At 40.8% G+C, this 24,478-nt stretch overlaps 1 protein-coding gene across 1 annotated transcript; it reads right to left on the minus strand.

The window, feature by feature from the left end:
• Positions 1 to 462: 462 nt before the first annotated feature.
• Positions 463 to 24,343, minus strand: LOC119734954 (chitobiosyldiphosphodolichol beta-mannosyltransferase-like). Its single transcript, XM_038208609.1, has 10 exons — positions 23,994 to 24,343; positions 21,160 to 21,240; positions 20,248 to 20,354; positions 14,654 to 14,802; positions 11,602 to 11,761; positions 10,805 to 10,994; positions 6,739 to 6,909; positions 6,341 to 6,455; positions 2,866 to 2,941; positions 463 to 1,955 (listed from the first exon to the last, which is right to left on the minus strand). Exons 1-10 carry the CDS (start codon positions 24,262 to 24,264, stop codon positions 1,827 to 1,829), a joined length of 1,449 nt encoding a protein of 482 aa, XP_038064537.1. The 5' UTR covers positions 24,265 to 24,343; the 3' UTR covers positions 463 to 1,826.
• Between the last annotated feature and the right edge of the window lie 135 nt (positions 24,344 to 24,478).

Here is a 24,478-nt window from a genome sequence, read left to right on the forward strand (position 1 = left end):
ATGGAGCAGTTATGAATGTGATGTTTGAAACCGGTTAGGGTCCTTGTCTTTTGCCTGGGCCATTATTGAGAACCGGATCCCTAACCGGTATTAATACCACACAGTTTTTACTGCTCCATCCCACCATTTAAATCACCTTATTATAGCAAAGTACGATTGGTACCAAAACATACACAGAACACTTGGAAACTATAAAATTAAACTTCACACTGAAAACACTAAAAGAAGAATGATGGTGATTTTTTCTTTTTCCTTTTAAAAGATTTATACACTGACTGGGTGCACAATTGAACATACTGAACAATTGGTCGATTTTTAAGGTCATTATATGGAGTATAAAATGTACAATTCTGCATTCCAGTGTTTTTCAATAAAATTATGACTTGTTTCTTGGAAAACGATTTTTGTTAGCAACTGTCCAATTACAAAAGTAATGCAGGCAATGTCATGTTGAAATTGGACAACAAACTACATGAAAACACTAACGGTGGTTTAAAATGGACCAACTAAAACCAATCTTATAAAAAGTTATATGCATAATTTCAACATAAGACAATATGAAGAATCAAAATTTACTGATAAAACGACTGTTTTTAAGAATCAGATTAGTGTATTTGAAACTTTTAAGTACAAACAACAGAAGACTTACACAAATTTAAAGTGCTGCTGTCAAAATTGCAGCTGTAGTGGACCTGTGTAACGCTGGTCTGAATATGTGAACTTGGGCTGTCTCACTGATCATGTGAATCGGCCTACATCTGGGTAGCAGACAGTCAGCATCACTACAGTCCACTCTCGTTAGTACAAACTGGGCCGGACCGGACCTAGCCAAAATGTTTGGCAAAGATAGTAGTAGGCAAACATGTACACGGTGCGCAAGACTAGGCAAGACTTTAAAGCTGTGATGAATGGCAAAAACAGATAGAAAAGTGCTGAGCCAACACGATTATAACAACTGTACACAGGTAGTGACTATTATTACACTTGATAAATAATTGAGTGTGAAAATAAGCCCTACACTCTAGTTTGCAATGACGTGGTTGCTAACTAAACGCTTGCCCACTACAATGGCGGCCAATCACCGGGAAACTTTGACATCATACAATTGTAACCTATTGTATGGATTGTGACAGCTATAAATCATGGCGCGATTAGCCGCGGTAGGCTGGTCCTGAATAGTTGACTAGAGTAGTCCAACCATCGTCGACTAGCCAGAGTTTGGGCTAACTTTAGTCCAACTATGGTTAATAATAGTTCTTGTGCGAACTTGCTCTGGGTTTACCTGTCACGAGGGCCTTTTGAAGTTGATTTGGCCTGGTCACTATTGGTATTTCAAAGAATTTAATGTCACAAATTATTTGTTTGTATGTCTGTGCATGTGTGCTATAACCAACACTTGTGCAATCAGCCATTCTTGGGGTCTTCACTTTGAACAAATGAATGAACGAAAAATACCATATGCTACTGCTAGGAAATTAAAGCCAAAAAAAATTAAAGTATGTTTTCAGTACTCTGCAAAAGCCTATGGATGCTTCATTTTGAATGAATAAATCTATTCATACAGTACCGTAAATAATGTACCCTTTGAATTCCAGAGAGTTAGCTAGAGGATTACATGTATGTCAATTGTGTATTACAAGCATTCTGATGGCATGGATGGTAAAGAAACATCGACCAAAAAAGAAAGTTGCTGCGGAAGAAATCTGAATCAAATTTGATTGCAGATGAAACAATCAAAGTAAAGTTTCCATTTTTTGAAAGTCTTACGAGAGCACACACATTTTACAGATTTAAATCAGACAAGAAACCATCCATTTTTAATCCTTTTATGTATACAAAGTTGGACGAACAGTCTTGTCCCAATTTTCCTCCCATCTTTCTGACTGGAATTGTTGCAAATTTTTCCTGAAATTTTGAAGGCATTGCTGGTCCTGTGGAAAACCTCCAAGCAATTCCTGAAAGAAAGAAAAAGAGTAGCAGATACATTGTAGTTCTGGAACTGATCTACGTTATGACTGAATGAACCACTCCATGAACTCAAAGGTCAATCACAACAATCTTGTCATTTTAAACTGAAAGTAAAGCACTTAGAGCAAACTTCAAGCTGCTTGTCAACGCCTGTAATTGATGTCTTTCCAGGGTTTGTTAGCAAGTCAGTTCTATCTAGCGAAATGGGTATGATGAATATCAAGATTTGGGAGGAAGTCTTATCTCTTGTCCAAATAAGGCAAGGGCGGATCCAGAACACATTAATTTTTTTGGTCTTCCAAGTTCCAAACAATTTGTTGGTTCCCAAAAAGTGGGTCCCAAAAATTACAGCGAGGGGTGCAGAGCCCGCTTAAGGGCCCCCAATTTTTTTTTGTATCCTTGATCATCTGAAAAGATGGTGGTGTGCGCAGTGCATGCCTTCATTGCAAAAACAAAAACTTTTTGGGGGGGGGGGGGTGGACCCCATTGGCCCCTTCCCCCCCCCCCATCCGCCCTTGAAATAAGGGTCAGAATGATTTCATTTTTGCGAAGGAACCAGAGGCATCCCTGAAACGTGGTACAATCTGGGTAATGTCATTAAGTCCTGAAACATGTCAACATTTCCTGGAATTGAATTTCATATTCCAGGGCAACAAAGAAAGGGTAACTGCAAACACAAGCCAACAAATCAGTGTTCCTACAAGTACATGTGTGTACATATAGGTAAGTCTTGATTTAAGATATTTCTGCTTAGTCAATACAATCCCAACAAAAAGAGCCAGTAGACTTAAAATTAAACAGAAAGAACCCACTTTATCACATACATGTAGATGGTGATTCTTTTTGCTTTTCACTAATATCAAAACCTTATAAATTTGAAATAAAAAGATCTCTTACTTGAAGCTGTGTTGCCAACTGCCCAGCACTATCGAACACCAAACCATTTTCCTTGTGTTTCACTAACTCACCAATGCTGTTTTCAAAAATAAACATAATGGATATAATGATAACTAGAGATTCGCGTCTGTCGAGTTACAATTGTAGGGTGATCGGGCTATAAACAACTATTTCAATCATTGGACATTGCCCAGTTAAGTTGTTAATATTGTTTTGTCAGAACAGGATCACGAAATTCAGCCTCTGGAGTAGAACTACAATGTATTTGTTTTCATAAAAAAAAGGAGCTTTTGGGTTATGATAAATTTCAGTATACATTTATGATTTTACAAACATGTTTACATTATTTCTGGTTTGATGAAACCATCAGTCAAAATGTGCAAACTGAATGCTGATTCAGTTCAGAGAGGATAAATGTTCACCATGAAGTAAAAAACGTTTGAAAACATGAAACTTCTGGTTTGATGACGTCACATCATTTGGAAGACTAAGGTTAACCAGGGCTTGCAAAATCGGCTGCCTGATGTCCCAGGACAACAAAAATATTTTGTCGGACAACCAAAAGTTCCAGGTTGCCAGCCTGACAGTCAACAACTTTTTTTCACTCATACCATAGAGCAAGGACCCAAGGAGTTCGTACTCCAAGACCTCAAAAGTAAAATGATGGTCGCCGTGCTCGAAAGCTACAATAGAAAGCACCTGGCGGCCAGCTTGCTCAGTTGCTCACTACGCTAATCTCGACACAATAGAGATCCACGCTCACTAATGCCAAAAAAAGGAGTTTGCATGGCTTCGTAGACAGTACCATGGTAAATATGCATGCGCAGTTGTCATACATCGCTAAAAATGAATGATTTTGAAGTGTTTGTTCGGAGTTGGCTAATGCTGGCTAACAATGTGGTCAACATCACTGAAACAATCATTTCATGAAGAACAAAATGCTCTGTACCATTAGTGTGAAAACTTGTGAAATTTTCCAAAAAAACACATTTCATCAATGATATATTGCCAATTAAAATGTCTGAAAATACATGAAAACTTATCTGAAAGAAATCCAATTTATCTCCAAATTACAGGGACAGATAACGCTTTTAAGCACCAACAACTGCACATTGCTAACTTGAGTTCATAAGTCACATCTAACAACTGCGCAGTTGTAAAAACCTATCTTGTCGTAAAATATATTTTTCAAAAAAGAGCAGCGACGTGACATGACTTATTATGCAGCATATAGGGAGGTTGTTGGTTACCAACTAAAAAGGCGGCGACGATCATCATGTTCAAAGGCCGCTGGCATTCACGCTTTGAATGGTCGAGGCTTGCGGTCACAGTGCTGTAGCTATAGACATTCCCGAGGGATTGGTATGTTAATGTTCAAAATGTAAATCGCCCAAGAGTTCCGACTCCTTGGGTCCTTGCTCTATGCTCATACTCACACATTTGTACACTTTATTTGAGTCCATGGGATTTCGAACATTCCAGAATCCCATACATGTGCACAGTGTCCAACAATAATCGCATCGACATTTTGTACTAAGCTGCTGCGCTATCGCCATTTGATGTTGGTAATCTACGCATAAAACAATAACGGGTACCAGCCAAAACAGAACAGTGGTCAACCTGAGTATGTAAACACCGGCAATTGTGGACCACCCCCTCTAAGCACATTTTCGTTTATATCATCGCAACGTATTCTTTTGGCTATTTTGTACCTTGTTGCATATCAACACAAATTCCCAAAATGTTATGAATTGTTTGTCTTCTTAGTCAGGTACACCACATGGAAGCTAGTAAAAATTCACACAATTTGTTTAGGATGTGTTCCCTAATGGATGGTACATGCACATTAGCTAAAGGTAATAGCAAGCAGATATGTGACTGATTTATAGCAAATAATACTGGAATGAAGAATTATGCAGAATACGTTATAGTTGGCAAAACTCTGCACACAATAGACATACTGAAATTTGCATCCTTGCAGAGTGTTTTCTTTGTTATGTACTAAAGTTTTCGAGTTTGAAAGTGTACTTTCAAAATGCTCCTATTTTAACCAGAAATAATTTCCTGGGTTGAAATTCGGACTTAATATCCCTTACATAAGGCCAAAAAAAACTAATACTTCTGCTTCCGGTTACCCGACCGACCTTATTTTTAGGCTGCGACCCTAAAAATTGTATCGGCAATTCCAAAAAAAATAAATAATAATGATTGAATAAATAAAAATAAAAGCTTGTTGTCTTTTCTGTCTTCACAAAATACCTCTCAACAACCCATTTGCGTAAAAAAAAGCTTGTATTTATTTGTTTTCTTACTAACATTCGCAATTTTTTTCAAAAGAAACCAAATTCGCTTCGCGATCTGTCATCATACATGTACCTCGCAATTCAATGTCATGGTGACTATAATAACGTGCGTAGACCTTGCTCAATGCAGTGACGACTGGTTCCCGCCGCGCCGCGCCGCGCAGGGGCCAATTCAGAAAACATGATGAAAGTGTGGTAACCAGTCTGTCATGGCTATGCGATCGCTAGCGCTAGCATGGCTATACATTAGGCACAAGCACTGTCAACTGGTCGGATTCGATATCGTAAAAATGCCGCGGGCCACACATGCACAGTGCATCACACACTTCGGAGTTTTGGCCAGCTTCCCGTCTTGACTAGCAATGTGCATATGGTGCGAACGGCCTGAATTTTCCATTATTTTTTAAGAATTATCAAACGTTAATATATGGACAATAATTAAGGTAGGTTTTATTCACTTTTCGTGGCCATTTTGTGTATAGCTTTCGTAGTGCAATGGAAATAGTTCAGGTTAAAACTTCGCATATTATTGAATACCCCATTCAATCTGCATAAAAAAAATTGGCAAAAAAATATAAAAAATTCAACCGACCGACCCTATTTTTGAAAGGCATGTAATCGGAAGCAGAAATTTTTTTTTTCGGCCTGAAATACTTCAATTTGCGACGGATCAACACTCCTTGGAAATTCCTAGTTTTTTAGTAAAATCCATATATCTATTTTGTGATAACCTTGTTTAGACGTATTCACTAATAGAAATTACAGTGGAGACGTATACAATCTTTTCTTCCCTTTTGTGCATATGTCTCCACAGGGTACCGTGTACCAGATCAGTGAGTATTATACAAGCAGCACATGTTTATGAGTGCAATGGTAAGAATAATTTTATGAGGTGACAGATGGAATGGAACATTTCATCTTTCACTGAATGAAAGTATTCTTTCGACTGCACGAATGTAAAACATTCATTATTTGTTTCATACAACACCTGAATAAATCCTCGTCATCTGATTGGTAAGTAGTGTGACCGTGGAATGGAACTTCTATTTTTGCAGTGTGGCCGGTCTTATCAGATGACAGGGATTGTTTCAGGCATTGCATAACATAAAAGAACAGGTACGCAATCCTTTTGAACTCTCTAATGTTAAGATATGATTGATGATGTAACATACCACTGAAAGTTGACTGCACATACAGGAAGTCCAGAGCCAAACATGTCTACAACTTTCATTGGTAGATCAAGGCCACTTGATGATGTATGAAGACATACCCCAAGGTCAGATGAACCTAGCCAGTCATAATGAATTGAGATCAAACATGTCATCCCTAGCTCTTCTTAAACTTTACCAATCAAGTTGAATAACTAAGCACTTTAACATGGAATGACCGTCCCGCCCCAATTATAAAAACTGCACATTTAAATCAGTTGATATTCAATGTCTCATGAAAAGGCTCATGTCATGGACTAACAGCTTTGTCTTATTAAACAGTGAATCAGGCAACACAGACACACCGCTAAATTATGGATTTGTTAATTTCTATAATTGTATTTCTAATCCTGCTGACTTACCCAGCAACAATGGATAATCTTCCGCGGTAAGCCATGGTGTACAGAACTTGACAGACTTCAATGACATGCCTCCAATGATATCTTGATAATGCTGCTTCTGCTGTCCTTTGCCAGTGATAGCGCACACTATGTGGGGTAAGTTCTTACCATCCTGATATGCCTTGTCAAATTCTTGGAAAGAAATCACAACACAAAAAGCCCTAAACAACTTGATACGTGTATTAAGCAAACACATTTTCTAAATGTCCTTTCAAACCTGGCTAACCAAAATCCTAAAAAATAAAAAAAATTCAAATTGGGATGACCACCCCAATAAAATGTTCGAAAGCCAAACAATTCAGAAGCATCATGGACTCTAAAACAGCATCTATAAGGTACATCTGCATCCACAAGATTCCTGTTACAGTATTCCAACAAGAGGGACAGAACTTACACGAACATTAAACACAACAGTGCATAGTTGCATACACATAATGCACAGAATGTACAGTCGACTCCCATTATTACGAAAACCGCTGGACCCGGTCAAAATGTTCGTTATATCTGAATTTCGTATTATCCGATGCAATAGATTTCAACCCATTGTTCACTTTTGTGTTAGCTCTATGAACGTGCATGATGTTCACGTGCGTAATCAAAATGAATAGAACATAGTGTTGGGTGTGTAGAACTATCAAACAAAATAAAAAGGGTTTGTGAAAATATGTAAAATGTATGGCACACTCTGATTGTGATATGTAAATTTGAAGAAAAAAAACCGAAAAAATAAAGTTATGAAAACCTCGAGGGTTGAAGACGGAGTCAACGTATCGACCGCCAGCGGAAGTGTGACCCTTAAATCAACCAGACCGTATTGTTCAGCGTAAGTAAACTCTTCTGATTTTTAATCCAGCAAAAATTAAGTCCGAGAGACCTTCAGACCTTGGTTCATTTCTACATGTAATTTCCACGTTTTGATCCAAAATGCAAACTTGTTTGCTTGCTTGTACCAGCTGATGAGAAAGCGCCCTCATGAGACATTTTCCTGAGCAATGATGTCTTAATGGTACATCGTGATTGGAAAATAATGGCTGATGAAATTTTTTGTCACAGAAGCAATGTGATCTTATTGGCTTGCACCATATATTACCCACAATCCTCTGCGTACGGTCTGCATAATGCAGTGACGAGACAATCATTTTCTTCCCAGCGGTTGCCTTTGTCAAAATATACCGAACGGGAAGGGCCGATATCTTTTGCTGCATGTTGCGAAGGCATTGTTTGGATTTTAATTCACAAACATTTTCTGTGGTATGTGCTAAAATGATAGTTAGGCCAATTTTAGGAGTTCATGTTTCCAAATTTGGATTGGGTTCAATCAGGTTACGAAGAGGGGATATGACATAATTTTCATTTTGAGACTTTTTTTAATGGCGCAGGATTTGTTTTTGGGTAATAAAGGTTTGGTGGAAAATTGTTGATCTGGTGTGTTTTCATTTTTAAAAATTTATTTGCCAATATGCCAATCTCTTTTTTTAACTGAAAAAAAAAAGAGTCCATTTGGATATGTTGGGTTGGCTTAAGTCATTGAAACCTGCCTCGGACAAACTTGTCCTAGCTAGCAGCGTGTCCACGTAAATCTCATCGTCCATGTCAACTTGGGTGCAGAAGATGTCACGTACTCTGTGATTGTTTCCGGCTGATGGTTTCTCCTGTTGCCATCTGGGTATCATTGTATCATGGTATCATCAGCATGTTTTCACAGGCCTTTGTTGGTAACCGCAACGCGTGATTAGTGAACATACCACGGTGTCTGCAAGATTAAATAACTGACTAAACCCTTTCATGACCGTAATTATGCTGCTTTCAGATTAGGTCTGAAAGAAAAAAAAGGCTGTGAAGTACAGCTTTTGTGGTTTCAATTTTTATGCCCCGCAGTGAAGCCGAAGGGGCATACTGTTTCCGCCTTGTCCTTCCGTGGGTGGGTGGGTGTGAGTTTGTGTTACATACCCTATGTGGACTTGTGAACAAAAGAGGTCCACATAATGCAGGTTGTGTTAACGTTATGTGGACTAAGCCGTGTCCACATAAGGTTTTGCCCTTTCTGGAAAACAGGTTTAGAGGCATTTTTGGGTTAGGTTTATCTGTAGCAGAATGAAGAGAAACACTATAGGGAATCATAGAAAACAAATTGGGTTAAAAGAGTTTTCACAGTTTAAGTAAAGTTATTTTTTGTACCGAGTTTTCTTAACTACACGAAAACAAAGCAATGTCCACACAAGGTATGTAACGTAAGTCGGGGTGTGCGTGCGTGGGTGTGTGTGTCCGGACAAATCTTGTCAGCGTGATAACTTGAGAAATACTTAACATATGAACTTCAAATTTGGTTTGTGGATTGTTCTTGGTAATCCTAAGAAGCCTATTGCATTTCGGGCCAAAAGATCAAGGGTCAAGGTCACAGTGGCTAAAACAAAAGAAATTTTGTCAGCGCAATAACTTGAGAAATACTTTACATGTGAACTTCAAATTTGGTTTGTGGATTGTTCTTGGTAATCCTAAGAAGCCTATTGCATTTGGGGCCAAAAGATCAAGGGTCAAGGTCACAGTGGCTAAAACAAAAGAAATTTTGTCAGCGTGATAACTTTAGAAATACTTTACTTGTGAACTTCAAATTTGGTTTGTGGATTGTTCTTGGTAATCCTAAGAAGCCTATTGCATTGGGGGCTGAAAGGTCAAGGGTCAAGGTCACAGTGTCTAAAACAATGGAAATCTTGTATTTATTCTGAGATCATAGGGATTAGGCCTAATTCATATAAAACCTACAGAAAACACTAATGATGTCAGTGAACTTTCCATGTGACCCAAGTACATGTACATGTCAGTTGATGTTAAAAGATAGGTGTTATGTCATGGGAACAGTCACGGTTGCGGGGCATTTGTGTTTGTAAACACACCTGACTTGTTTCGTAATAAATGGGTCGCTAACAATGCTTTCTACGCAACGGGGTCGCCAAAACCTTTCGTTGTAACATTAATTTTGTACTGTCTGATTCCGTCTTAAGCGAATTTCTCCCCATAGAAATGTGCACAATTTTGCCGGGACCTAAGATACATGTGTTTGTTATAACCGGAATTTTGTCCTAACCGTTTTCGTAATAACAGGAGCCGACTGTACATTTACTCTGTACACCGGCACCATGGACACCAATTTTCTAAATTTGAAAACTTCCCAGTGGTGGGCTGGGGCAAAAAAACCAACATCACGCAATCTCACTGAAATTTTGAAGGGCTTAAAGGGAAGATACAACATTTGCAAACATCAAAAAACAAAATGATCAAATTATCACGAAATACCTTACTGAATTGTTAGGGATTGACAGTCTAAAGCATCCTGTAAAATCGTGCCTCCTGGTGTGCTGACATTTTCAAGAAAAACTGTATTTTTCCAACGCTGGTCGGCTGACCAGCGTTGGAAAACACTGGCTTTTTCAAAAACTGTTTTCATATTTAGTTATTCCGCATTTTCTTTGCAATAGATTACACACCTGTGAAGGGGTACAAACCTGCTAGAGTGATTCTTTGACCTTACAATTCCTTACAATTCCCCAAAGTCTTTACGTTTCTCCGTTTCATCTTAAGTGGGGTCGGGGAACCAGACTACAAAAAAATTATTGGTTTTCTTGGTTTTTCCAGCATAAACAAGCCCAAAACGTGAAACAAGTCAGTTTAACAATATTTGCTATAACATACTAATCCTCCAAATCCATTTATTTCTGAAAATTGCAGCAAAAGCAAATGTTGTACATTCCCTTTAAGTTGGCCTTTGTATGTGAACACAACTGAAATGTACAGAAGTATGCACACACAGAAAAATTGGGAAAAAAACTTTCTCCAACAGCCTACATTTTTTTAAATCAAGAGAAACATTATATTTCCAAATCAATCAAACACTCTGACATCTGTTTGGAAATGATAATTGCAAACGAATTACACTGCAAGTAAATTGATTAAACTAAAGCCCACACCGTTATTTGTAAAATAAAAACTTGCAGTTCATTTCACTGTAACACACTTATCATTAACTCACCCTGTAATGCATTCAGCAAGATTGAGATATCTTCATCTGCTGTCCAACTGGTACTGCTTACAATCAAAGCAGGACGGTTGCCATTCCTCACTATCTCTCCTGATGAGGTCCGTTCTGTGAAGGCTGTGGCATTTGATATACTCTCAGCTGAATTAAATACCGGATAATCTTCAGCTAATCGTGTGAACAGCTGAAATGGAATGAGTAAAATCAAATGACCTTATACTTTTGATAATACAAAAATAAATACTGCAAATACACAATCTTGTTTAAATAAGTGAAACTATTGGCTGCTATGAGCTTCGTGCACAAGTACCCCCTCACTGGCAAGAAAGGGAGAATTGGGGGAGACCACTGGGTGAGACATTCAAAGGAATTGCCTTATGCACATTCAGAGTAATATATGTCTTGCCGACTTCTCGCTATACGAACCAGTATGTGCACGCGGTGTGTCCCGTCCATGGGGCTCTCAAAAGTGGTAAAAACGCGCCCCCTCTTATTTGCGCATGGAGCCCACATTAAAAAATAATTTGTAGTAAAACAATACCAGGTAATCATAACAACCACACTATTATTAAGAAGAGGCATTCATTGATTTAAAAAAAAAATCAAATCATCGCATTTCATGACAGTATTTCATGACTAAGATCTCTAAAAGGAGTTTACAGTTTGCTCAAAAACAGTTTCTCTAAGACAAAATATAATATAAATAAGTAGCGGACACATTGGCTATTGATTACATGTATTTCTATTTTTAGTCCAGAATAAAAGAGTGAGTTGCACCAAATTTCCTTTACCTCATGTTGAGATTCTAAGGGTGTTTCCTTGAAGACTTTAGGAGGTCTGTCATAGAGAGTTATGGGTTTCTTGAGTCCAAATCTCTTGGTCAGATCATCTTTCATAGCATTGGTAACACACAGATGTCCATCACCCCACTTAGCAAACACACCTTCAAACCTGAACAAATGCAGAATGTGTTACAATTGTGGGTTGTCATTTTTTTTGGTATGAGTGCACACTCTAACGTACATCTTTTGTTGAAAATGGTCCTCGAAAAGTGTGTGTGCTTAGTCTATGAGAGAGTGTTGTATTATGGGGACAAAGGGAAACACAATGCCTAGTCCTCGGATATAATGGTAAAATGCAACTGTGTGTGCTCGTAAGTGAAGGAAGTGTGAGTGTTGTGTGGGCTTGTCCACGTCCACACTAGGTTCCCCCTCTCTGAAAACAGTTTTAGAGGCATTTTGGAATTAGGGTTATATGTTTCAAAATAAAGAGGAACACTCAGGGAAATCATGATAAAAAGAATGGGTCGAAAGAGTATCCACAGTGAGATTAAACTAAAGCCGTGTCCACACTGGACTTTTTTTTGGGAAGGTTTTACCGAGACGATGGTAAAATGAGAAATGGTCAAATGTGACCACTGTCCGCACTTGGACTTTCGACACGGGAAAATTTACCCAGACCGCGTGGGGGAAGTAACCGAGCTGTCACAGTGTCAGTATAATGACTCACCGTACTCAGAAAACAAATTGCCGATCACATTTTCAGCCGCCGATACGCACAGTAATATTACACACGCCATTTGCATGCACAACATAATTGTTTACACGATATGATTTCATCTTGACACGCTAAATCTTGACGAAAACTGAAGGCCTATAATTCTGACCCATTTGTGATGCATTTGTGATGCATTTGTGATGCTGCTGTACGATGTTCCGTGCGGCAGCAGTGCCATCAGTATTCGTTGGTTCCCATCGCATGCTTACAGAATCGAAGCTATGATGTGGGCCAGGAACCAGTGACTACGGCCTACGTACGGTACCGGACCATGATGTTCCGTGCATGACTCAGTAGCGTATCAGGACGAATTTGGATCGTAGAAAATAACATACATCGGTGGAGAAAGAGACTTTCCGCAAATTAATTCTCAGAGAACGTGATCTCTCTCTGTGTATGTATTTGTCCGTTGAAATATATATTTTAACGAGATTTTACCGCTCGGACTTGATGATACACCGCAGCGTGTTTCTACAAAATTTTCGGCCACTGCACGTGCAGGTTCGTGCGGTCTCTGTATGCATAACAGGGCGCTCGGGCCGGATGTACGCTTTCCTGAGCCGCTTTTACCGACTCGCACTGTCCGCACTGGACTTATCGTCTCGGGAAAAGTGACCTGGTCAGTTTTCCTGGGCGCGTGGGAAGTTTTCCTGGGCAGCAGTTGGCCAGTAAAAGTAACCGCTGGACTCAGGAAAAGTAACCGAGAGGAAAACGTCCTAGGCTGTCCGCACTGGACTTAAAATGGGAAAAGTACCCATAGTCTCGGTTAGTTTGACCAAAAAAAGTCCAGTGCGGACAGGGCTTAAGTTGTTTTTCTTTGTTTTTTTTCTTAACTACACAAAGACAAAAGAATGTCCACAGTAGGTATGTAAAGTAGGCCTGTACATGTATACATAGAAAACACAATAGAACAATAGACCCCACAAGGAAGTCTTGAGAAATCTATCTATCCCATGAGGGAAACGCTTTGGAGTTTGAGATTTCAATAGGAACAAAGGAGAACAAAATAAGGGAAACAATGGTCTTCCCACAAGTATACATGTATGTAAGGCAGCTCTTTACCAGAGCTACCTTATGGGGTGCTAACACAAAGGGAACGATTGTACCCCACAAGTTGGCCTTTGTAAAACGGTACCCCAGAAGGGAAATTCTAAAGAAGAGGGATAAAGGAAGAACAATGCAAGTACCCCATAAACCCCATCCTTGTGTGTCTGGGGTGACAGTTGTGGAGAATTTCAACTGTCCCTACAGTGTCTTTGAACACCACAGAAGTCATATCTTTTGAACTAAAGGTTCATAACAGCGCCCTCTTGCAACAATTCTTTCTTTAACCCTTACTCTCTGAGGGTAGTTTACTGCATGTCAGTTGGTTATGCCAATGCCCTCCAGCTGCAGTTAATTGGAGGATAAACTATCTTGACTGTGAAGGCTCCAATTGGCAGGAGTTGGAGGCCCTGGAGGGTGCCTGATACTGACCAGCTGGGGGCACTCACTTTGTTATCAGAGGACTCTCATTGTTCTCTGTGGCATGTATTGGAGTGCCTGTCCAGTTACCCTTGAAATGACATGGCAGATATTGGAGGGCCATGCAAAAAACATAGGAGATTTTCTTGAGGCACATATTGGCATGCGTTGGAGGGTCTAGTAGGGTAAGGGTTAAAGAAGCATATATTTTTGTCTTCAATATATTGAAGATTATGTTGATGAAATTTCTCACTGATGACGTATTAAACCTGAAACTGCTTAATGTTGCGAATGGTAGATGAAGATGTGGTGAAAAACTTAAGAAGTTTTAAAACCCAAACATCCTCACTGATGTATATCAAAAACTTTGGTGATGCCATTCCCCTCTACCAACAATTTGAAATAAGGCCATGTGATTCTTTATTAAAATCATAAATTTGCAGAAAACGGCTCAGAAACATATTGTAGCTGACCCTCAGGACTTGAATATAAAGGGTCTGTTTTTTACCAAATTTCTTTTACCACCTCACACCCACCAGCAACCAAGGGGAAACACTGCCTGGTTCCCTTACACTATAGACACACACAGCACATCATCACGGGGTAGAAACAGCTCAAGTATTAAACAAAAATTAACTGTACTTTTTTCTTCTTTTTGTTTTCCCCAAATTCCAAACAAATTTGTACACATTTCCTCCTAACATGCCTAAGAGCACTTTGCTTTTTCTTAAGAAATGCTTGGTGTTTCACTGTATTGTGAATTGCTTTGATTTAGACTGATTTATTTTGGATTACTTTGTATGTAGGACTTTGATTACTCACCATTTGGTGATTCTCACCAGCATATGATCCTTTCCCAGTGTCAGACCAAGTATAGTGAAGCCATAGTTGTGCCAGTCAATCATGAACTTACTGCCATACAATCGACTACACAGCCAAGCTACTGCTAACGTCGGGATGGCTGGTGGATTCTGCCAAGAATAAAGAACATCAACCATGGCTATGTTTGTGTATTTCTTTGATAGTAGAGACCCTGACTAGTTCAGCAATAAAAATTACACAGAATCACTTTGGGGCTTCATGTCTGAATGACGTCATCAAAATGACCACACTCTTGCAATTAACTGTGACCAAACCCAACAAAACGAGGCATAAGTCGTCAGAGTTACTTAGTGCACTTCCAGCATCGTAACAGAATCTAAAAATTTAATAAAAACTGACATTCGTTTTGCTCACAATCATGATTGCTTTTTATTAGATTTTCAGGCCCGTTCACGCATCAAAATCAATAGTTTAATTTACCATTTTTAAATCATATGAAACCCCAGTGTGAAAAAAATGCTTAATAGACATTTTGTAGCTTTTAGTGCGAGATTCTGTTAAGAGGCCTGTAATGCAATAGTAGCTCTGATAACTTGTGCCTCATTTCTTTGGGGTGGGTCACAATTAATTGCACTAATGCAATTATTCTGATGACGTCATTTGAACATGTTCCCCCAAAGTGATTCCGGGTAATTTTTATTTCTGAACTACTCAGGGTCCCAACTTTAAAAAAAATACCAATATTAGCTGGTAGTACCCTAGTTGCAATTCACCCAAAATGTTTGGTTTAATCCACTCGCCTATATAATGAGGCAGCTATGATGAGCAGTTTTGGGAGTTTAACCCTAACTACCTAGCATGATTTACAAGGAGCCATACCCATCCTGGCAAATTCCAACACCATATGGGAAACTGCATACACTTATTTCTGACTTTGATTTCTGGAGGTGTGCCAACCCAATGTAAAAGACTGTCAGTTTAGGGGTACTGTACCCATCCTGACAGATTCCAACAAAACATACTGTTGGGTTTGATGGGTTGAGTTCTGTTAGGGTTAATCTGTCATAGCGGTTGGTTGGTTCCTTTCTCAATGGGAGACTTATTCAGACGTTGGTAGCAGTGGTCCTTCTTCAATTGTTTACGTCATGTTTATTGCTAAAGCGCGCATGCCCAATTTGACGCAAACAATGGAAAAAGCAGTGTTGTAGTTGAGTATTTTTTTCCGAGTACCGAGTACTGCCGAGTACTTAGGTTGCCGAGTACGAGTACGAGTACTTGTACCTCTGAGTACAAGAACGGGTCTCTGAGTACGAGTACTTGTACTTCCGAGTACGAGTACGAGTACAAGTACTCGCATTTCTGAATACGGCCATACGGCAAATGGTTCATTGTGCGTAATTGGCCCAGGCCCAGTCAGACCGTACAGACCCACTCACGGCTAGCTGTTGAATGTGTTTGTCCGGACGTGCACAGAGGAAAATCATGTATGTTTGCTGCCACCAACGTCGCAAATGTCTCCCATTTCACAAAATGTCCCAAAGACTCATGGTGGATATTATACAAATATTGAGTGGCTCAGAGAGAAATGGGAGGAATATCATCGCAAGGTAAAATCTGGACTTTTCCATTTCACAAGGTGAAGCCGGGTGAACTGGAAAAGTCCAGATTTTACCGAGCGATGGGGTGTAGGGGGCTCTGGGGAGAGGTAGTACTTCTGGTTGTCTTCCACGCTGCACTCTATGAGTGGGTCGGCATCATTGGTCCTCACCCATCCCCTAAATCTCTCACGTGTTGGCTTCAAGCGCCACACCCTGGTAAACCGCTTCAGCTGGCGGACTAAACCATGTGAGGGGGTGGTGTTAACATGACACCACTGGGCGAAGGACCTCCACGAAGATGGTCACCGGCCAGGGCGGAAGAGTTCCCAGACGAACTTTAACGGCCACATGTTCGTGACCAAGGCGAGCCACCTAGTTGGAGGACATCGGCTGTGGTCAGGCCTGGAGAGGGTTGGGCACCACCAGGCGACACCTGCCCTAGACACACCTCATGAAGATGATAATCAGCAATCAACCCATACCGGATTGGTCGTCGCCCGGGTTACCAAGGGCCGCGCCTCCGGCTGCGCATCAGGGCCGAGGTGGAAAGTATGCGACTGGTGCATTGAACAACAGTATTCGTGCCAGAAATAGCATTGCTATTGGCACTTGGAATGTGAGAACATTGAGAGCAGCAGGCAAGCTAGAAGAACTCACTCACGAAATGAACAGATACCGCTGGAACATTCTTGGACTCTGTGAAGTACGATGGAAGAACATTGGGGAAACATCCACACTGGAAGACCACAAGCTGTACTTCAGTGGCAGAGAGGATAAACATGCTCACGACGTTGGGCTTCTTGTTCACAAGGACGTTGTGAATACAGTCATGGGGTGTTGGCCAGTCTCTAGCCAACTCATCACCATCCGCCTCAGGGCAACTCCATTCAACACCACCATCATCCAGGCATACGTCCATAACGGCTGATTACGATGAGGAGGAGGTGAAAGACTTTAATGACCAGCTACAAGAAGTCTTGGATCAAACCCCGAAGAAAGACATTCTGGTTGTACAAGGCGACTGGAATGCCAAGGTAGGAATGGATGCTTGCAAGAACTGGAGAGGCACATGCAGAGACCAACGAGAGAGGATTGAGACTCCTGGAATTTGCCACATACAACGATCTTGTGATGACGAATACATTTGGCCATCATAAAGCATCTAGAAGATGGACATGGCACAGCCCAAGTGGAGACCACCACAACCACATCGACTACATCATGGTAAAGAGACGCTTCCAAACAAGTGTGAACATGGCCAACACACAAAGCTTCCCAGGAGCGGATATAGGAAGTGACCACGATCTGGTGTTGATGACCTTCCAGCTCCACCTAAAGAAGGTCAACAAGCAGAGCAACACAAGGATGAAGTTTGACCTTGAGAAACTGAAGGACCCAGCAGTAGCAGAAGCCTTCCAAGCAATGATTGGAGGGAAATTTGCACCACTCATCATCCTTGATGCTGATGCTGATGTGGATGACACAGCCTTGGATGCGTTCATCGACACCTTCAACACAGCGGTGACCGAGACAGCCAGTGAGATCCTTGGCAAACATCACCCGGTCTAGAAACCATGGGTCACAGCTGATATCCTAGATCTGTATGATAGAAGGAGAGAGCTAAAGAAAAAGAAAAATGAAGTAGAAGGGGCACAGCAGTACAAAGCAGTTAATCAGGAAGTCAAAAAGGGCATGAAGAAAGCAAAAGAGAATTGGATAGAAAAACAGTGCAAAGACATTGAGGAAAACCTACAAAAGAACAATAGTAAGAAAGCTTATCAAATTGTGAAACACCTGACAAACACAAAGCAAGGGCGAGTTACCACCATACAGGATAAAGCAGGAAACTGTCTTACAGAAGAACAGGAGATTCTATTATTTCTAAAGAGATGGACAGAATACTGCTCAGAGCTGTACACCCACAGAGCCACAGGTGACCCAGAGGTACTGAATGTCCCTCCAGCAACCAACACCGACAACTACCCCATCCTTCGTGAAGAAGTGGAGGCAGCGGTGAAATCACTGAAAAAAGGAAAGTCGGCAGGAGTGGACAACATTCCAGCAGAGCTGGTTCAGGCAGGTGGAGAGGCCGTAATTACTGCCCTAACAACTATCTGCAACAAGATCTGGCAGACAGGAGAATGGCCGACACCATGGACTCAGTCATTGATCATTACCCTCCCCACAAAGGCAATTACAACAGAGTCAAAACTACCGCACAATCAGCATTATAAGTCATCCAAGCAAAGTCATGTTGAAAGTCTTGCTAAACAGACTAAAGCCGCAAGCAGAAGAGATCGTTGCCGAGGAGCAGGCAGGCTTCCGAGCAGGGCGCAGCACAACGGAACAGATACTCAACCTCAGGATACTGTGCGAGAGATATCTACAACACCAGCAAAACCTCTACCACGTATTTGTGGATTTCAAGAAAGCATTTGACAGGGTGTGGCATGCAGCCTTATGGGCAACCATGAGGTTGTACAAAATCAGTGCCAACTTGATCAGGGTAATAGAGCACCTCTATGACAAGGCCACCAATGCAGTATACTTCAACGGCAGCACAGGGGACTGGTTCAGGACGACAGTTGGAGTCAGGCAAGGTTGTCTACTATCTCCCACACTCTTCAACATCTTTCTGGAGAGAATCATGACGGACGCACTGGAAGACCATGAAGGTACAGTCAGCATCGGAGGCAGGACTGTCACCAACTTGCGTTTCGCCGACGATATCGATGGCTTAGCTGGAGAAGAACAGGAGCTTGCCAAACTAGTGGAAGGCCTTGACAAAACATCCTCATCCTATGGCATGGAAATCAGTGAAGACCAAACTCATGACCAACAGTATCAACGGCATCACCACTGACATCACGGTCAACGGCAGGAAGCTTGACACTGTCCAAAGCTTCAAGTACCTGGGATCTGTTGTGAGAGATCAGGGTCTAAACCAGAAATATGCTCCAGGATCACGCAGACAACAGCAGCGCCGACAAAATTGAAGCCCATTTGGAATGACCGGAACATCATGCTCAGCTCAAAAATCAGACTAATGCGCTCATTGGTCATATCCGTCTTCCTCTACGCCTGTGAAACTTGGACTCTAAGAGTAAGAGCCGACTTAGAGAGGAGAATACAGGCCACAGAAATGAGATGCTACAGAAAGATCCTTGGCATCTCCTACAAAGATCACATCACCAACGAGGAGGTACGGACCAGAATCAGGCAAGTCATTGGATCCTACGAAGATCTCCTGACCACAGTGAAAAAGCGCTAACTGAAGTGGTATGGGCACATTTCACGATCATCAGGACTTGCTAAGACGATCCTGCAAGGCACTGTACAAGGAGGAAGAAAGAGAGGCAGGCAGAGAAAGAGGTGGGAGGACAACATCTCGGAGTGGACAGGCCTGACGCTGAGTGACTCCCTGAGAAAGTCCGAGGATCGAGAGGGATGGAGGAAGCTGGTTGACAGGTCTTCAAGGGGTGCCCCCACGGTCAGAAGACTGCGGGATAGGCAACAGGTAATATTCCTCCCATTTCACAATTTAAAGCCATTCAATATTTGTATTATATAACTGACATAGATCCTTGTCATTTGAAATATTTGAACTTTTATTTCAATACAAAATTGGTGGAAAATGTATTTCTCTTCTAAACCACCCCTTCACGAAAATGTTTGAACCCAACTCTGTATGGCTGGCTCTTTGGAACAATACGCGCTACGTGCAACGCACACACCAGCATGCATTTGCACACAAATACTGCGTCATTTCCCATTCCCCATGGGTGAATGGGACTTTTTCAGCCCCGGCGTGAATGGGAGTAATAACGAATGTCACGTGATGTGAGTTCCACCAATCAAATGACAAGGATCTGTATGTCAGTTATATAAAGAGCAATCTGAGATGGTTAGGGTAAATGGCCTATGACTGGTCTTATGTTGAAAATGAGGCCACTAAATGTTATTGGTTACAATGACTTGTATTTTGTGTACGTTTACCTGGACTAACACATGGGAGGGCCATTGCAGCTGAACAAGCATGACCCAAACAAGCTGCATTGATTGCCAAATCACCTTGAACACATATCTCAAGAGTCTTGGGATTACTGTCAAAATAAGAAAAGATGCAAAGTCAAGACATTACAAGGAGATTTCACAAAAATCTAAGCGATGGTGCAGCTCCACATACACCACTATTTCAATAAACATTGTGACATATTTTACAAATGTTACATAGTGTGTAAATCAGCGACTGACACAATGTACACAAACAAAATGGTTCAACATTCAATGGCATTTTTCACTATTGGAAATAGACAAGGCAAAAAAATAACTGTAACAACAGCTTCCCATAAATGAAAGACATCAGCCAATTTTCTATGACCAAGACCTTTGAAAAATACTAACAACTAATTTTGGCAATACCAGAATTTCAGAGGTTAACCAATGTCTTAAAAAGTGATTCCAAATCATTCCATCAATGCATTACAAATAGGAAAATATTACATGTACCGGTATTAGAACAAAGAAATTTTGTAGTGCATGTATTATGTAGGAATTGAAGTGAAATAAACTTGAATAAGGCCAAGTAAAAAATAACAGCAGTTGATCGTCCGGGTTTTTTAAAAAGAGGAGGATGAGCACCTTTTTATTATTTTACTTGTTGATTTTACTAGTTGATGGCCACAAAACCTTCTTAATGTGCTCATTAAACATTAGTCAAGCTATTAGAAGCAACTTCTGAAACATCTTTAAAAAATGTTATGCCTGTCTGAAATTTATAAAATAAAAACAAAATTGATGCAGCCTCAAAAAAGGAAGCAAGCGGGGAGGATCAACTGGTATTTTGTTTTACTTGGCCTAATATCTACATTTTTAACACTTTACATGAATGTTAAGGCACCCACTTACTAGAAGGAAGATTTGGTGGGTCGGACATCAGACGCAGCTTGATTTTATCATTTCTCAGAAGATCCTCATGAGGCTTTGAACCTGCATATAAACAGTCTTAGGTTTAAGAAAACGTTGATTTTAGGACATACATGTAGGGTTACAGGGGGTATTTTCGACCTGACTGACTAGGGTTGATTATATGCTGCAAAGTACATGTACATGTTGTGCGAGTGCGTGGTCATTATTTTTGTAGTTTATTTATACTTTAGAAGCATACTCACCCTCTTTTAAGTTATAGCAATAGAAAAGAAGTCCCACATTTTTCAGACTTCTATTTTTCGTGTAATTTTGTGTTAGAGTTTAGATATGCAAACGTGTGCAAACGAATCTGAAAATTAGCAAAACACTAACAGCGTTGAAAGCAAGTTCACATCTTCTTCCACTTCCAAATTATAAGGCACTTCTGGTTTGGACCAGAAGGAAGGGTAACGTGATTTGGCACACATGAGATAAAATGAAGATCCTGGATAATTCTATCAATTCCCAAAAAATTCAAGATCAGGTCTCTCACGGTTGATTTTCTATTGATTTTCAAAGATTAAATCTACTAATATTTAACGTGACATCATGTGACCCATGATGGCTTAATCATGACATCACTCTTCGGGACACGTCTATGCTACATACAGTGGAACACTGCTATATCGAACCTTCGGCTATATCGAACATCATCCTTGGCTCCCGGTTTTAATGTACAAAATGTACTGAACATTGTTGTTGAACAAAGTCAACAGATTAACACAAAAAAAATAGTTACATCGTGTTTGAATGTTGAAGAGCGATAGATGGCTATAACTTCACCAAGGAATAGAAGGGAAAACCACCCGTTGCTAAAGTTTCGTGACGACGCCTCGGGAAATGCCACTTCACTATTGGTCAAAAGAGGGTACCGGCGATTCAAAATCGCTATACCGAAGGATCATTATTACGAACACTTTATGTGGATCCAAGACAATATCGCGTCGTTCAAACATTAACACGAGTCGGAAATTAAACGTGGTCACGATCGTGAGGGGAGCTCTCGGAATTGAACGGGAAATTTCACTTTTCATGCAGATTGTAAGTAAACTTCAGTACAACCATGCATCTTAATCATCGATGTCTACTTGTACCTCAGGTGGCGTATCAAGTAATTTGTAGGCCATTTTGAGAGTGAAATCTGATGTTTTTGTTGGGCAATGTTGGGTTTTTGGGTCAAGGACAAAATTGTGTTGCTCGGCATATACAGATTAGCTTGGACCCTACTATCGCCAGACCATGTCCGAATGTTAAAAAGGCGATAAGTTGTGTCCAAGTTACTCGGACAAGGGTAATCCCATCGTAACCTACTCCTAGAACTTAGCTCTACTGAGTGGAGCGTTGAACTGTTTGTACGGAGGGTACCGTAGTTCAACGCTCCACTCAGTAGAGCTACCTAGAACTATGCTCCGCGAAGCATCATAGTTCTAGGACTTAGGATCGCAACCCTGAAGGACTGTGTAGGACAAATGAAGGACTGTACCTTTAATCACCCGAAAACTTCCAAGTTGTTTTATATATCCCAATTGGAAAAGAATGTTGCAATCTGACGCGACAAAGTCTATGGAGAGTGAAGAGAGATTTCAAAGTATTTCCTAACAAAATTGGAAATGTTTCTCAGTCCCAGATTCATGTCTCTGCATAGACCCGTGAACGTGGCATTGTATACAACGCCACGTTGTTGTGTATTTTAAAACCTAGCGAAATCGATCCGACATACATAATTCCGTATGGGTGTTGAGTACTCACCTAGAAATCAAAATTTGCCCGTCCGATTGTTTAGGCTGTGTAATTTCGACGAAATTTGCCCATCAGTAAAGACCCATACGAACGTGTAGAAATTTCATTTTAACCCGACAAGTGACCCTGACAAATGACCCCGGACGAGTCGCTTGGACAGATTGACGGCTGTTTCATGTCGCAACCCCGAAAAAAACAACCCCGCACCCGATTGGCTGCTCGGCTCATCTCGTGTACGTGTGCGCACATGCACGTGGGCGCATGTGTGCCCGCGTGCGGTGCGGTGAGAAAGGAAAGGACTTGAAACTTGTCTAAAACGATGTCTCTTTTAGCTGCGACAGTAAACAGCCGTCGAATTATACGAAGGACGGTACAATAAAACGCAATGCGCATGCGTCACTTGGGAGAAAATGGCAGCTAGCAGGACTTCATAAACCGGGGCCAGAATTTTCCTCAAATTTCGTCAAATGCAAGTTTTGGTGTACAAACAGATTTCAAGACAGCTTCATACATGTATGTATGTGAGTACTTATTACATTTGCAAAATAACGTCCAGTGTGTGTAATGGAGGGAGTCAGAGGGACAATTTCGCCAGGTTCAGAAATACACAACAGCGTGGCGTAGTTTACAAGCCTTGTTCACGGGTCTAGTCTCTGCATAGCCCCATAAATGTGGCCAATTTACTGGACTACCACCGTAAACAAACGTGTCGCACTTTGCCAAATTTGGATTTTCACGTTTAGGCTTAGTTTGTAGGTTTTTTTTGCTTTAGAAGCATACTCACCCTCTTTATAGGCTAATCAGAAAGTGCTGTCTTTTTCAGATGTCTAATTTTTGTGAAATTTCATGTTGAAATTTTGATACACAAACGTGTGCAAAGGAATCTGGAAATTTCACGTAGGCCTAGTAGGTCACATTTATGGGGCTAGTCTCTGCAATGACTGACCTGGCTTCATTGAGATGATATGTAAAGAAAAAAAGCAGCATCAGGTTGCAACATTCTTTCCTCAGATTGGCTCAAGAGCTAAATTTACCTCCATAACCAACCATCTCCACATCAAAATTGACTGCAGCCAAGGAAAGGGCGTGGTATTGCATACGGGGACTCCTTCCAATGTCACCAAGCACAATGATGCATGCTCTTGACCCACATCGCGCCTTACGGTAACCCAAACCCATTAGAAAAAAACAAATCGTCACAGCCATTACAGAGTATAAACCCTGAAAATACAGGTAAACCTCCATAAATACAATGAGGCTACCCTGCGTTAACAGATCGGTGTTTGGAGAGGAAAAGAGTGCCATTTTTCAGCAGGAATGTTGCGTGCGCCCTGGCCTTCGATTAATGCATAGCGCATGCATGCAATGTTTCAAACGATATTTTCGCTGTCAGGGTGACCGTAAAGTCATGGCCAAATTCTGCTAAATGCAATTCAAAAATCTGTCAGAATCATCAAAAATCTGACAAAATCCCTAGAATTACTCGAAATACACCAAAAAACACAAACAATTACACATG

The sequence above is a fragment of the Patiria miniata genome, unplaced genomic scaffold, assembly GCF_015706575.1.
Source record: "Patiria miniata isolate m_02_andy unplaced genomic scaffold, ASM1570657v1 HiC_scaffold_28, whole genome shotgun sequence".
NCBI lineage: Eukaryota > Metazoa > Echinodermata > Asteroidea > Valvatida > Asterinidae > Patiria > Patiria miniata.